General features: G+C 43.2%; 1 protein-coding gene across 2 annotated transcripts in view; it reads left to right on the top strand.

Moving 5' to 3' along the window:
* The first annotated feature begins 1200 nt into the window (after positions 1-1200).
* The window catches only part of SMYD3 (SET and MYND domain containing 3), a 799439-nt gene continuing 786667 nt past the window's right edge, over positions 1201-13972 (top strand). For both annotated transcript variants that reach the window (XR_007515309.1, XM_049868604.1), the window contains exon 1: positions 1201-1435. Coding sequence is in view for 1 of the 2 variants with exons in the window: in XM_049868604.1 (XP_049724561.1) it covers positions 1272-1435 (164 nt within the window). In the remaining variant the exon portion in view is untranslated. The remainder of the gene's footprint in view (positions 1436-13972) is intronic.

Consider the following 13972-nt stretch of genomic DNA (forward strand, 5'->3'; position numbering starts at 1 on the left):
AGCTATTCTTACAATGCCAGAGTATCACCTCACAGATTATGTACTAATTGCAAAGAGAAAAGGTACCTTTACAATGAAAAGCTCTATCAATTACCACTTTAACCAACTGATCAAACTTAGTTTTATTAATAATGAGACACCCTGACTTACACTTCCTGACGTGATGTTCTAGAATATGAAGTGTACAGTATCATCAGTGTGTACAGTGGAATTCTTGCCAAAGAATGTTTAACTTCAATTAAATCAAGCCTCTAGAGTAGCTTCTACACCTCCCTTGCAGTTTACAGGAAATACATGGAAAGAGGGACAAGTTAAATGACATCATGAGAAAACAACCTATCAAACCCAGAATGTGGGACTGTGTATTATCAGTTAGGATCCAGCAAGCAAAAAAGTCAGCTCTGGCTGATTTAAGCATAAAAGTTACTAAATAGTTGGAGGGTTGCACACAGACTTGTCAAAGAGTGTTGGAGAACCAGGTTTGAGGTCTTACAAGACTCCTAGCTTGGATTTTTAAAAGAATCAAGGTCATCAAAAAGCTAATGTGTGAACTTTGATTGCCTCCTGGTTTTTAAAAAGAACAACCCAGTTAGGAAAGGCATTTTTAAAGTGAATACAGGTTTTGCTTGATATTATCAAAAACCCAGTGCCGTGGAGTCAATTCCGACTCATAGCGACCCTATAGAACAGAGTAGAACTATAGAACCGTTAATTCCATAGATGTAACAAAGACAGTGTAGTTTTACAGGATACTGTTCTTACTCTGAGGAACTGCCTGCTGAAGTATTTAAATATTAAATGTAACCATGGGAAGTATTAGTTATGAAATGTTACGGTGTCTGTAACTTACTTGCAAATGGTTCAACAACATATGTGTATGTGTCTGTATACACACACACGCACCTTACATCCCTATAAAGAGAAAAAAGAACGAGCAGAAAAGGCAAAATGCTTAGAATGGTTGGATTCAGAGGGAGGGTTCTTTCAACTTTTTCGTAAACATTAAATTTTCATAATAAAAAGTTGGAAGATAAAGAGCCGCAACGACGTGGCCTCCGCAGAGCCGCCCTGGGCGACAGAGGCCCGCGCCGCCAGGTGAGACCTCCGGGCCCTGCTCCGCGGGACGCCCTGCACGCAGTCTGCGCATGCTCAGAGGCCGGCAGCCAGCCCCGCCCCTCGGGTACGTGCGCGCGCAGGGCGCAGGCGCGCGGCCCCGGCGCCCCGGAGGCTCAGGACCAGGTAGACTTCCGAGCTGCGGGAACTGCGAAAGGATGGAGGCGCCCAAGGTGGAAAAGTTCCGCACCGCCGACCGGGGCAACGGGCTGCGCGCCTCAGCGGCCCTGCGGCCCGGAGACCTGCTCTTCCGCTCGGATCCCTTGGCGTACACGGTGTGCAAGGGGAGTCGTGGCGCCGTCTGCGACCGCTGCCTGCTCGGGTACGGACCGGGCGCCCTCGCCCACCTGGGTCCCGAGCTGCGCGGGGCGGCGGGCGGGCAGGTGGGCCCCTGCGAGGTGCCCGCCCCGCCGTCCCGGACGCGGTGCTCCCGGGGCGAGTGGCGGTGACAGCCCGGTCCCGTCGCCCCCCGGGTGAGGCGGAGGGGCTCGGCAGGGCAGAGCTGGGCACGCGCACCCCACTGCCCCCCGGCTGGGGTAGGAACTGGGGGAGCCGGTGGGGCAGGCAGGGGAACCGTTGGGTCGTGGGTAATTTTTTTTTTTCAAGTGAAAGTTTACAAACCAAGTCAGTCTCTCATACAAAACCTTCCATACACCTTGCCATATACTCCTATTTGCTCTCCCCCTGATGAGACAGCACACTCCTTCCCTCCACTCTCCATTTTCCTGTCTGTTCGTCCAGCTTCTGACCCCCCCTGCCCTCTTATCTCCCCTTCAGACAGGAGCTGCCCACAGAGTCTCATGTGTCTACTTGACCCAAGAAGCTCACTCCTCACCAGTATCATTTTCTATCCCATAAAGTCCAGCCCAATCCCTGTCTGAAGAGTTGGCTTTGCGGTCGTGGGTAATTTTGATGAGAAACAAAAAGTCTGTGGGCTGAGTGGAGCTTCATTGGTGGTGCTGTGGGAATCACAGGTGAAGGGCGAGGATGGGTGAGAAAAGGAGTAGGTGTAAATCAGGCTCACAGCTGAGGCTCCACGGGGCACAGACGGGGCTTGGAGGCGCGGATGAATCCTCGTGTTTACTGGGCACTGCCTATGGTCCAAGGAGCTCTGGTGGCGCAGTGGTTAAGCGCTCGGCTGCTAATGGAAAGGTTGGCTTTTTAACCCACCAGCCGCCGCGATGTGGCAGCTTCCATAAAGATTTATAAGTCTTGGAAACCCTATAGGGCAGTTCTGCTCTGTCCTACAAGGTCGGCTGCAACGGGATTTGGTTTCTTATTTGGAAACCGGGGTGGAGAAGTTAGTAGCTACGGCTGCTAACCAAAAGGTCCGCAGTTCGGATCCACCAGGCACTCCTTGGAAACCCTATAGGGGCAGTTCTACTTTGTCTTATAGGGTAGCTATGAGTCGGAATCGACTCAATGGGTTTGGCCCTTTTTCTGTTTTTGTAATTGCTGTTTATGGTCCGGACTGTTTGGTCAGGGGATAGGAAGATAAACGGGACGAGGGCAGATCAAGTAAGAGAGATAATAAAGTGTAATAGAGTGCTATCAGAAGGGTTGAAATAGAGGTGCAAAAAAATGTGTATGGGCACATAAGTTACTGGGGTAGGATGGTGTTCTTTGCCACTTAACGGTTTTGCAGGCAAGTCTAACTCTTCACTGCCTATCTAGATGCAAGACATCATGTGAAAGTGTTTTGTAAACCTTGAAGCACTGTGCCAGTGTAAAGTGCTTTGCGAAAGAAATTTATGTAACTATGTCACATTGTATTCAATCAACAAATATTATTCAGTTTCTATTATGTGCCAGAAAGAGCTCTGTTTCCAGTTTGAGATGAGTGGGATCATTTTGACTGCTCTTCCACACCCATCCTACTGTTGTCGTTGTTAGGTGCTGTCTAGTCGGTTCCGACTCCTGCACAACAGAACGAAATGCTGCTGGATCCTGCGCCATCCTCACAATTGTTGCTGTGCTTGAGCTTGCTTTTGCACCCACTGTGTCAGTCCACCTCGTTGAGGGTCTTCCTCTTTTCCACTGACCCTGTATTCTGCCAAGCATGATGTCCTTCTCCAGGGACTGATGCCTCCTCACAACATGTTCAAAGTATGTAAGACGCAGCCTCGCCATCCTTGCTTCTAAGGAGCGTTCTGGTTGTACTTCTTCCAAGACAGATTTGTTCGTTCTTTTGGCAGTCCATGGTATATTCAATATTCTTCGCCAACACCACAATTCAAAGGCATCAGTTCTTTGGTCTTCTTATTCACCGTCTAGCTTTCACATGCATATGATGTGATTGAAAATACCATGACTTGGGTCAGGCACACCTTAGTCTTCAAGGTGACATCCCTGCTTTTCAACACTTTAAAGAGGTCCTTTGCAGCAGATTTACCCAGTGCAATGCGTCATTTGATTTCTTGACTGCTGCTTCCATGGCTGTTGATTGAGCATCCAAATAAAATGAAATCCTTGAGAACTTCAATCTTTTCTCTGTTTATCATTCTACTACCCATCATAATTTTGCCCTACCGTGGTGGCTTGGGAAACCCCACTGGCATAGTGGTTAAGTGCTACCCCTGCTAACCAAAAGGTCAGCAGTTGGAATCCACCAGGACTCCTTTGAAACTCTATGGGGCAGTTTTACTCTGTTCTGTAGGGTTGCTGTGAGTTGGAATCGACTCAACGGCAGTGGGTTCGGTTTTGGTTTTTTGGTGGTGGCTTGCTTGTTGCTATGATGCTGGAAGCTATGCCACTGTTATTTCAAATACTAGCAGAGTCACGCATGGTGGACAAGTTTCAGTGGAGCTTCCAGACAACACAGACTAGGGAGAAAGGCCTGGCAATCTACTTCTGAAAGTTAGCCAGTGAAAATCCTGTGGATAACAACAGAATATTGCTGGATATAGTTATGGAAAATGAACCGCCTAGATTGGAAGGCACTCAAAATACACAGTGGCCACAACAGTGGACTCAAACTCACCGACTATTGTGAAGATGGCACAGGACTGGGTAACATTTCATGCTGTTGTATGTGGAGTTGCTATGGGCAGAGCCGTTTGGGCTGCAAATAACAACCACCATACCTATTAGTCTGGGACTGGGGTGGGTGGAGGGGGGAGGTAAGTTCAAAGCTCAGATCTGTAGCTTTACCATTAATGTGACAACATCCTTCTTTGGTTCATAATTGAATTGATTTGGTTTGTAATTGGGGAATTAATTTGATTTTACATTTTAACCTTACCATATAATTGTATCTGTTGCTTCTTGAAGTAAAGATAGCATTTAAGAATACGTGTTGTTGGGAGAGAGCCATATCTTTGTTTTAGAAACTGTGTGATTGAAAACAATTCATTCCTTTCAAGACTTGCCTTTTTCCTGAAGCCCTCGGCATTTAAAATCATAGATCCTTGATTCTCATTTGTGCAAATTACAGAAAGTTGGGTTTTTCATCCTGTTAAATGCTTTGGGGTCTATCCAGAGTGTGGATGTGGTCTAAAGTAGAAAACTGTTTCTTAAGTCGTATAATATTAATTGATGGTGGAGATATGGGTCATTTTGCAGATAAAATCATACTACCAAATTATTTAGTACTCGGAATAGAAAAGTTTTAGAATGAATAAATGATGCTGAATTCTGTAACTGAATTATCAGAGCTGAATTTGGGTCATGTGACCCAACGAATTGTCCAATTGCCAAGATAAACTACACAAACACAACCTATTGTGACAGGAATGGCACTTGATTTATCATAGCACTTCATTAATCCTGTCTACCACACATTTTTCTTATTTGTAAGAATTGTAGTGATTTAAGCAAAAAAAAAAAAAAAAAAAAGGAATCTCATGAAACGGTACTGGAGAGTTCCCTCAACATTGCTGTAGGATCTGGAGAAACTAGGCTCTGAAGTGGGCAGAAACCAAGGGAAGCTCCACAGTCAGAACTGCACTGTAGAAGTCATTGGTGTTTGGGGGAGTGGGGAGGGCACCCCTTCTGCTGCCTGGTAATACTGGACTCTGCCGTGTGTACCACCAGCACTCTGGACCCTGGACCCTGATGCTGCCATGGCGGCGGCTGCCGCTGCTGCTACTGCTTGGAAAACTGGTTGTTGCTACTGAGGAAACTATCGGGAAGCGTGCTGTCAGCCACGCTTTTTTATGGTATTAACTTCTGATTCAAAGTCCTTAGTGTTGGCTTGGCTGTGTTTATGTTACTGTCTGCAGCCCCCTGCAAGGGAAATTGAGGAGGTGAGTTTTTGGTCTTTTCAACTTTTAACATAGGAAGCAGGCTCTGCTTCTTACCAGTATTCATACAGTGGGGCAATCATGAAACATAAACGTGGGAAGGAGCCCTGGGTGCACCAGTGGTTAACAGCTCCTTGGAAACCCTATGAGGCAGTTGTACTCTCTTCCATAGGGTTGCCGTGAGTCGGAATCAACTCCATGGCAATGACTTTTTTTTAAGAAAAAAAAAACACGGGAAAAGGGATATAGGTAAATGCCAGCATCCAAAAAAATAATAATAAATAAATAAATAAACCACTAAAACAAACAAATGGATTTTTCATATTAAAAGATACCTGCTTATTAGTACTTTATGCAAAAAATGCATTTGTACTTAATGTGGATTATCAGGATATAGGCCACTAGTACTGTGGTAGTAAGTGATCTGTTGAAGACTTCTGCTTCTGTGGTTGTGGTGTTTCTGGAGTGCCTAGTTGGGAATCACAGCAGCCCGAAAATAGCATCAGGAAAGCAAAGGTTGGGCCATTGTTTCACGCATTTCTCTACCACTGTTGAAGATCCATCACCAGAGGGTACAGTTTCTGTGTTCCTTGTATCTTGTAAGTAAAATTTGTCTCTCTGTGTCCACTGTCAATAGCAAAGTCCTTGAGAATACATATGGCATCTTTCAGCTTTACAGCCCCAATGCCTAGTACATAGTAAGCCCTTAGTTTGTAGTATGGATGTCCCACAGAATTTCCCTCCTAGCTGTCCCTGCCCTATTGCTGCCTTCCATTTGAATGAAGTAATGGAATGAAAACATTAGCTTGTAACAATTATGTAACAGTTCTGGGGGGTGCAAAATAGAACAGATGTTTACTGTGGTTACTTCATTAGTCTCCAAATATTTATTGCCATAAAGTTTTCCTTGATTTCCTTTGGTCTTGGGCTTTTTGAGTAGTGCTTCAGTTCATATTTATTTACAATAGAGAAACTTAAACTCATTTCATGGCTTCTGTTACTTTTTTCCTCAATAAGGAATTGGTTCTGTTTTTTTTTTTTCATGAATGGAAAAAAATGAAGTATGCAAATTGGAGAAAGATTAAATGAAAATGAAATTGTGACATTTATATTATCCTTCTTGCCATTGAGTCCATAGGTGTTATAAACAGTTAATGTGCTTGGCTGCTAACTGAAATGTTGGAAGTTTGAGTCCAACCAGAGGCATCTTGGAAGAAAGGCCTGGGAATCTACTTCTGAAAAATCAACCATTGAAAACCCTATAGAACACAGTTCTACTTAGACACAAATGGGGTCGCCATGAGTCGGAATCACTGAATGGCAACTGCTTTTTTTTTCTTTCTTTCCTTGCTGTTGCATGCATTTTCAGTTTGATGGAGCTAAGAAAGATAGGTTGACAAAGGGCTTGCTTATATTTTATTTTCTGTTTGTTTTGGTAGATGGAGCATGTTAAATTCCATTGTAATTATTTGTAGGTCTCCTCACTCCCTAAGGTAGTGACCTAAGCTTAAAATATTCGTGTCTCTGGGCCTAGCACACAGGAGATGCAAACTGTTGAAGATGTGAAAAGGTACTATTCTGGGAAATTTTAAGTCGCTGTATGTTTATCTTTGGTTTTCTAAAGTTCTGAGCAGAGGTTCAAACCCCTGCTGAGAATTTGTATTTCTACCCCAGATATACTGAATCAGTATCTACATTTTAACAAGATCCCCACGATTTTTTTTTTTAATTTTATCTTGTTTTAGGAGAAAATTTACAGCATAAATTACTAATTTAAAAATACGTACACAAAATGTTTTGTGACATTGGTTGCAATCCTCTCAATGTGTCAGCACTCTCTCCCTTTCCACCCTGGGTTCCCTATGTCCATTCGTCTGGGTTTCCTGTCCCTGCCTTCTCATCTTTGCTTTTGAGCAGGTTTTGCCCATTTGGTCTTGTATACTTGATTGAACTAAGAAGCACATTCCTCACCTGTGTTACTGTTTGTTTTATAGGCTTGTCTAATCTTTGATTGAAAGGTGAACTTTGGGAGTGGCTTCAGTGCTGAGTTAGCAGGGTGTCTGAAGGCTATAGTTTAGGGGGTTCCTCCAGTCTCTGTCAGACCAGTAAGTCTGGTCTTTTTTTGTGAATTTGAATTTTGTTCTATGTTTTTCATCTGCTCTGTCTGGAGCCTGCTATTGTGATCCCTGTCAGAGCAGTTGGTGGTGGTAGCTGGGCATCATCTAGTTCTTCTGGGCTCAGGCTGGTGGGAGGCTGTTGTTAATGTGGTCCATTAGTCCTTGTGTCTCTGGTTTTCTTTATTCTCCTTTGGTCCAAACGTGATGGAACCAATAGATGTGTATTTAGGTGGCTACTTGCAGCTTTTAAGACCCCAGATGCTACTATTTACCAAAGTAGGATGTAGAACATTTTCTTTATTAACTGTGTTATGCCTGTTGACCTAGATGTCCCCAGGGACCATTGTCCCTAGCCCTCTGTCCCAGTAACTCAGTCCCTCAAGGTGTTTGGATGTGTTCCAGGTGATTCTCATGAATAATAGATTTTGAGAACCACTGCTCTACTAGCGGGGTCCTCGTGGCTCAGTGGTTAAGAGTTCAGCCGCTAACCAAAAGGCCAGCAGTTCAAATCCACCAGTCACTCATTGAAAACCCTATGTGGTAGTTCTACTCTGTCCTGTAGGTTGCTATGAGTCGGAATCACTCGACAGCAACGGGTTTGGTTTGGGATTTTGGCTGTACTAGTGGTTCTCAGAATTGGTCCCTAACCAGCATCATTAGCATCACCTGGGCACTTGTTAGAAATTCAGATTCTCAGCAGGGGTTTGAACTGGAAAGAACCTGTTTGAAGCCCTGGTTCCATGTTGCCTTCAGCTTCTGTATCAAGAACTACACTTGGTGAACTCTAAAGGTACTTTCTTCTGTAGGGCAAAGAGAATATCTTTGCCATTGTTAAAGGTGAACTTGAGACTTAGTGCCTCCCAGGAAGAAGGAGAATGAATTGAAAGTGGAAAGTCTGTCCCTTTCAACCCCGGTGGATTGTGGGAAAAAGGGGGACAGAGATAGGAAAAACAGATTGTGAGATATGTGTCCTGACCTTGTCTGGCCAAAGTTCTGGAGTTAGAATAGGCAGTGTTAGATGGGTTGAGGGGTAAGCAAAAAACAAAGGGTCTTTGACTCTGCACCTTACTGGAAATTTTGAGGGGAGACAGCTATGCGGTTTGCTGCTATGCCAACATTGAGGGCTATATAGCACAGCAGTGGTAGAAGTAAGTGACTAGATAGATGAGCTTATGGTACCAGGGGACTCCAGAATGCTCCCATACCACTGTGAGGGATGTGGAGTTGCTGAGATGTCTTGTGAAACAGTAAGTATCATGACAAAGGACTGTGTGACTATAGGCTAAAGGTCAGGATGATGGCCACCATGAATGGGGGCAACTATGATCCTGAAAGGTGAGATGGCGCAGTCTGGCCATTGGACCTGATCATCTCTCTGTAGCAGAGACTAGTGAGGATCCAGAGGGATACCACAGTTCCAAGGTCTTCTTGCCATCATTATTTCCAGGATATCTCATAAGCCTCACCTGAAGAAAAATTTACCTGAAAGCAACAATTTAAATCAGCTTTTTTTTTTGGTAAGGAGTTGAATGTCTGAATATTAACTGGAAGAGATTGAGATATTATTCGGCAGGTTTCAAGTTTCCTAGCTGTTCACTAGAATGGGTGTTCGTGGGGAAGATTAGATTAATTATAGAAAAAAAGCCCATGTTCTAGAGACAGATCAATTATAGAAAATGAAGCAACTACATTTGAGATGCAGTGTGAGTAAATGTGACCAGGCAATAAAGAAACACTTCCTTGGTGAGATGATGGAGTCCAGCTTGGCCAAGGACTGAACGTGGGTTACAGCAGGAGAATACCTTCAAATATGGGTAAGAAGAGATGCCAGAGAAGGTAACAGCAGTAGTGATTGAGAGATTTGAAGACAATTAGGGAAGTGGTTGCTAAATGACTCATCTTAGGGGAAGGTTTGAAATATTTTTCTAGTAGAGAGGAGCAAAATTGCCTCGTGAAATGTAGTAATATTGCTAGAAGTGCTAGGTCCATTAAAACTGGTATTTATTTATTTAAAGTGAGATCAGTCAGCAGAAAGTGCCTTTTTCTCTACCAGTGGTCTGCTACTTGGCTGTGAGAGTTGAGTTTGCCTAGGATTGCCAGGTTAGTATGATGGAGGAGAGAGGGGAAGGGAAGTTGAGGTAAGGAAGGGTTTAATCATGGACCATGGTTTGTAAGCTAGGAATGAGGTTATGAGGAGGGTGATGGACAGTGATAAGTGGTGGGGTCAATGGTTTAGAGGTCCTAATGTGGTTCAAGGAATGTTAGAGTGGACAGAGAATGGGACGCATTGACATACACGCTTTAGAGGTATTGTACATATTGGTACAGCAAGGTTGTGGGTATAGGAAAAGGTGACTAAAGTTGGGGCTAAGAAAAGATTGTTGAAATAATCAGGGAACTGAGAGGCTGAGGTATTAGATGGGTTTTGTAAATAAATGAAGCTACCAAGAATATTAGGCCATGCAATGGATAGTTTCAGCAAAGGCGAAAGTCTCACATTGGCTTCCTAACCCAACATTTAAGGGTTGTTGGAGAAGAAAGGCAGAGCCCTGGTGGTGCAGTAGTTAAGAGCTGCTAACCAGAAGGCCGGCAGTTCAAATCTACCAGTGACTCCTTGGAAACCCTATGGGGCAATTTTACTCTGTCCTGTAGGGTCATATGAGTTGGAACCAACTCGATAGCACCTAAAAACAACAACAGAGAAGAAAGTGCCTAGTAGAGACATGAAGGGACTCACCCTCGTTCAAATAATAAAAGGCAACAATACATTGCTTGGGCTTACACCTGATTTTGTGAGCTTGTCAGCGCCAGGTGCAAGTGAACTGTTGCATTCTTAGTCTCTTCCTTGGGATGCCCTGAGGTCAGAGGACTAGGCACATACTCTCCCTAGGATTAGGAAACCTGAAAAATAGCTTGAAGTCACTATTTGAAGACTTCTAGGCAGTGGCTAATGGGTTTACCTGAGGGTCAAGGACTTGGAATAAAATAAGATGGAAGGATTAATAATAAGGTAGGTTGGGAAGGGACGCTATGGATGTGACTTCCCTTTTTCTTTTTAAGTGGAAGTTAAAATTCCTGTTTATTCTGGAAGAAGGTTTGGGAAAGGGCTATATGACAGCCCTGAGCTTGAAAACATTTGGTCCATGTGAATGCCACAGCAGGGGACATTCTTAATCAGACAGGATAACTGCTTTTTGGATAGAAGTAAGTGCTTATTCAAAGGGCGCAATAACAGAGCGACTATGGGGGTAGGCATGGAGGCTATGCCTGGAACTCAACAGTACAGACGTTCCCTCTCTGTGGCCATTGTGGCTTCTACTGGTACGAGGTGCCCAGTTTCCTACCAGTAGTAAATAATCCTGAGTTCCCAAATGATGATAAATCTTTAGGACCAGCCAGTTACCTAGTGTCAGGTTGATTACTTTTTACCCTTTTATCATGGAGGGGCCAGTGATCTAATTGGAATACCCATTTTTTCTGTGCTTAGGTTTGTCTCCTCTACCTGTCATTTCTTTGCCTGTGCTACCATCTCTGAGACCTGAAAATCTTCTGTAGTATCGTGGTTTTCCTCAGAGGTTGTCTCTGACTTTCATAGATAATTGAAGCAATGGGCTAATGTCTGTGAACATACCCTGTCACTGGAGACAGCTGGTTTTATGGAGCAGCAGTTCTCAAACTTTTTGGTCTCAGGACCTCTTTACACAGTTGAAAATTATTCAAAAGGATTTCATAGGAGGCATTGAAAAAAAATGTTACTAAGGACTCCAAAAAGCTTTTGTTTTTATGGATTATATCTATGGGTATTTACTACATAAGAAATTAAAGCAGATACATTTTAAAAATATTTCTTTAAAATAATAAATTTGTTACAATTTTACATGGGTTTTGAAGACCCAAACTACATTTCCCAAAACAAAAGAAAATTTAGTGAGAAAAGATTGCTTTTTTTTTTTTTTTTTACATTTTTGCCTCTCTCTTTTATGTCTGACTTAAATCTTTGGATTCTTATAACTGCTTCTGCATTCAATGTGTTGCAAAATCATGTGTCATGTAGCCACTGAAAAACTTTTGTACTTTCATGAGAGAATGGAGATGAAAAAGACAAAAGAAAAAAAAACGTAGTATTGTTATGAAAGTAGTTTTTGTTTGACTTTGTGGACCTCAGGAATCCTAAGGGCTGCAGGAATCCCCACAGGTCCCTGGACAATACTTTGAGAACCACGGTTCTAGAACACGTGAGTCGGAATCGACTCGACGGCACTGGTTTTGGGTTCTGGAACAATAGACTTAAGTTTTGTTCATTTTGAGAGGTTAGGGGTTTGTCCTCTGGTATGTATTGTGAATCAGGGAACAGTATTTGGTTCAGGTTTTCTTATAACCCGCCAGTATATGTGGGTCCAGGAACCAAGGCATGGAGTTAGTGCCTTTCAGTGATGATGTCCCACTCAGTTTTTGCATTTCATCCTCCAGCTCTGGGCTGGTTCTGTTTTTTTAGTAGTTAAAGGAGTGATGTTCCACCAAATTGGGTATGGCCAAATAAGGAATGGGAATTGAGCCTGATTATGAAGGAGAACTAAGAGACCCACTTTCCACTTCCTTGTAAATGCAATAGATGATGAGTGAATATTATTAGCTAGTATTTATTAGGAAACCCTGGTGGCATAGTGATTAAGAGCTACGGCTGCTGACCAGACGGTCGGCAGTTTGAGTCTACCAGCTGCTCCTTGGAAACCCTATGGGGCAGTTCAGCTCTGTCCTATAGGGTCACTATGAGTTGGAATTGACTTGACAGCAGTGGTTTTTTTTTTTCTTTTTTTGGGTATTATCACTTACTGAGCAATGCCAGGAGTGATTGTAAGTGCTTCTGTTAATTCTCACAACTCTAGGGGCATGTTTATTATGTTCCTTGTAAGCACATCTATGGACTACAGAGTGCTCATACACCGGTTTTAAGAGTACAGATTGGTACTGTTCCTTTGGAGGGCAATTTGGTAGCACCTGTCAAAACTGAAGACTTATTTTGACCCTAATTTTGGGACTCTAAGGATCCCTGGTGGTGCAGTGGTTAAAGCGCTCAGCTCCCAACCAAAAGGTCAGCAGTTCAAACCCACCTGTGGGCCCGTGGGAGAAAGATGTGGCAGTCAACTTCTGTAGAGATTACAGTTTTGGAAATTCTGTGGGGCAGTTCTTCTCTGTCTTATAGGGTTGTTGTGAGTTGGAATTGACTTGATGGTAATAGGTTTAGTTTTGGTTTGGGATTCTGACAGAAATACAAATACCATTGATATTTAGCATAGCATTTTGGTCACTAAAAAAAAAGATAATTTTAATGTCCATTAATAGGAGACTGGTTAAAAGCCATCTTAAGGAATACTGACTAGCTGTTAAGATTGAGGTGGATCCGTTTGTACAGATGTGGACGGATGCCCATGACACATTGCTGGGTGAGTAAGTTTGGTTGTAGATTAATGTATGACCTATTTAAAATCTTTTTGTATGTGGATGTGTATCTGTTTGTGTAGAAAAGATCCGGAAGAACACTCCAGAATTCTAATGGATTACTTTTGAAGAGTGGGATTTAGAGGGGGAAAGATATCATTTTGTACTTTATATACTTTCTATATTTTTCCCCTAAATAAGCGTGTGTCATTTTTTGTAATTAGATATTTAAATAAACTTTGAGAAAGTCTTTCTTAGACTCTGTATAATTTGGGATTGTTTGTAAGTTTGCATGTTGGTTAGTACCAAGATGTCTTTTAAATATTTTGTTAGTTCACATCCACTTTTTTTGGAATTGCCAACTGATTTGACTGGGAGTAAACCACTTGATGCAAGATGAGCCAGTTCCCTGGCTGGACTTTGGTTTCAGAATTTGAACTGAGGGAATTAGAACTCCTGTGGAAACCCTGGTGGCATAGTGGTTTAGTGCTATGGCTTCTAACCAAAAGGTCGGCAGTTGGAATCCACCAGGCACTCCTTGGAAACTGTATGGGGCAGTTCTACTCTGTCCTGTAAGGTTGCTGTGAGTCAGAATTGAGTTGACGGCAATGAGTTTTTTGGGCTGATGATGGTCTTAACTCTCCTGGCTCTGCCTTTGCTCAGCCTGGTTATTCAACTTTTCCTTGGTATTCTTGAGAGACTCCAGTATCCTTTAATGACCTTGATTCATTTTCTCACCCTGGGCACACAAGACATCTAATTTCCTAGCTTCTTTGCAATTGGCCTGGGGCACTGTGACTGCGTTTTGGCCAGTGGAGGGTGGGTTGGAAGTTAACGAGCTGTTTCTGAGCCTGCTATCAGATATTCTGTGCCATCTTCCCTGCTCTCTCTCCCCTGCCTTGATGACTGCGGAGGCCATGAGTTGAGATGTAGAAACATAAGAAGCATGAGTCATAGATGGAGAGAGCTGCTCTGGAGGATCAGATTTAGTGGGAGCAAGAAATAAACCTCTATTGAGTTTGGTCACTTAGGGCAGTGCTTCCCTAACTTTAATGTGCATAT

The sequence above is a fragment of the Elephas maximus genome, chromosome 24, assembly GCF_024166365.1.
Source record: "Elephas maximus indicus isolate mEleMax1 chromosome 24, mEleMax1 primary haplotype, whole genome shotgun sequence".
In the NCBI taxonomy this organism is placed as follows: domain Eukaryota; kingdom Metazoa; phylum Chordata; class Mammalia; order Proboscidea; family Elephantidae; genus Elephas; species Elephas maximus.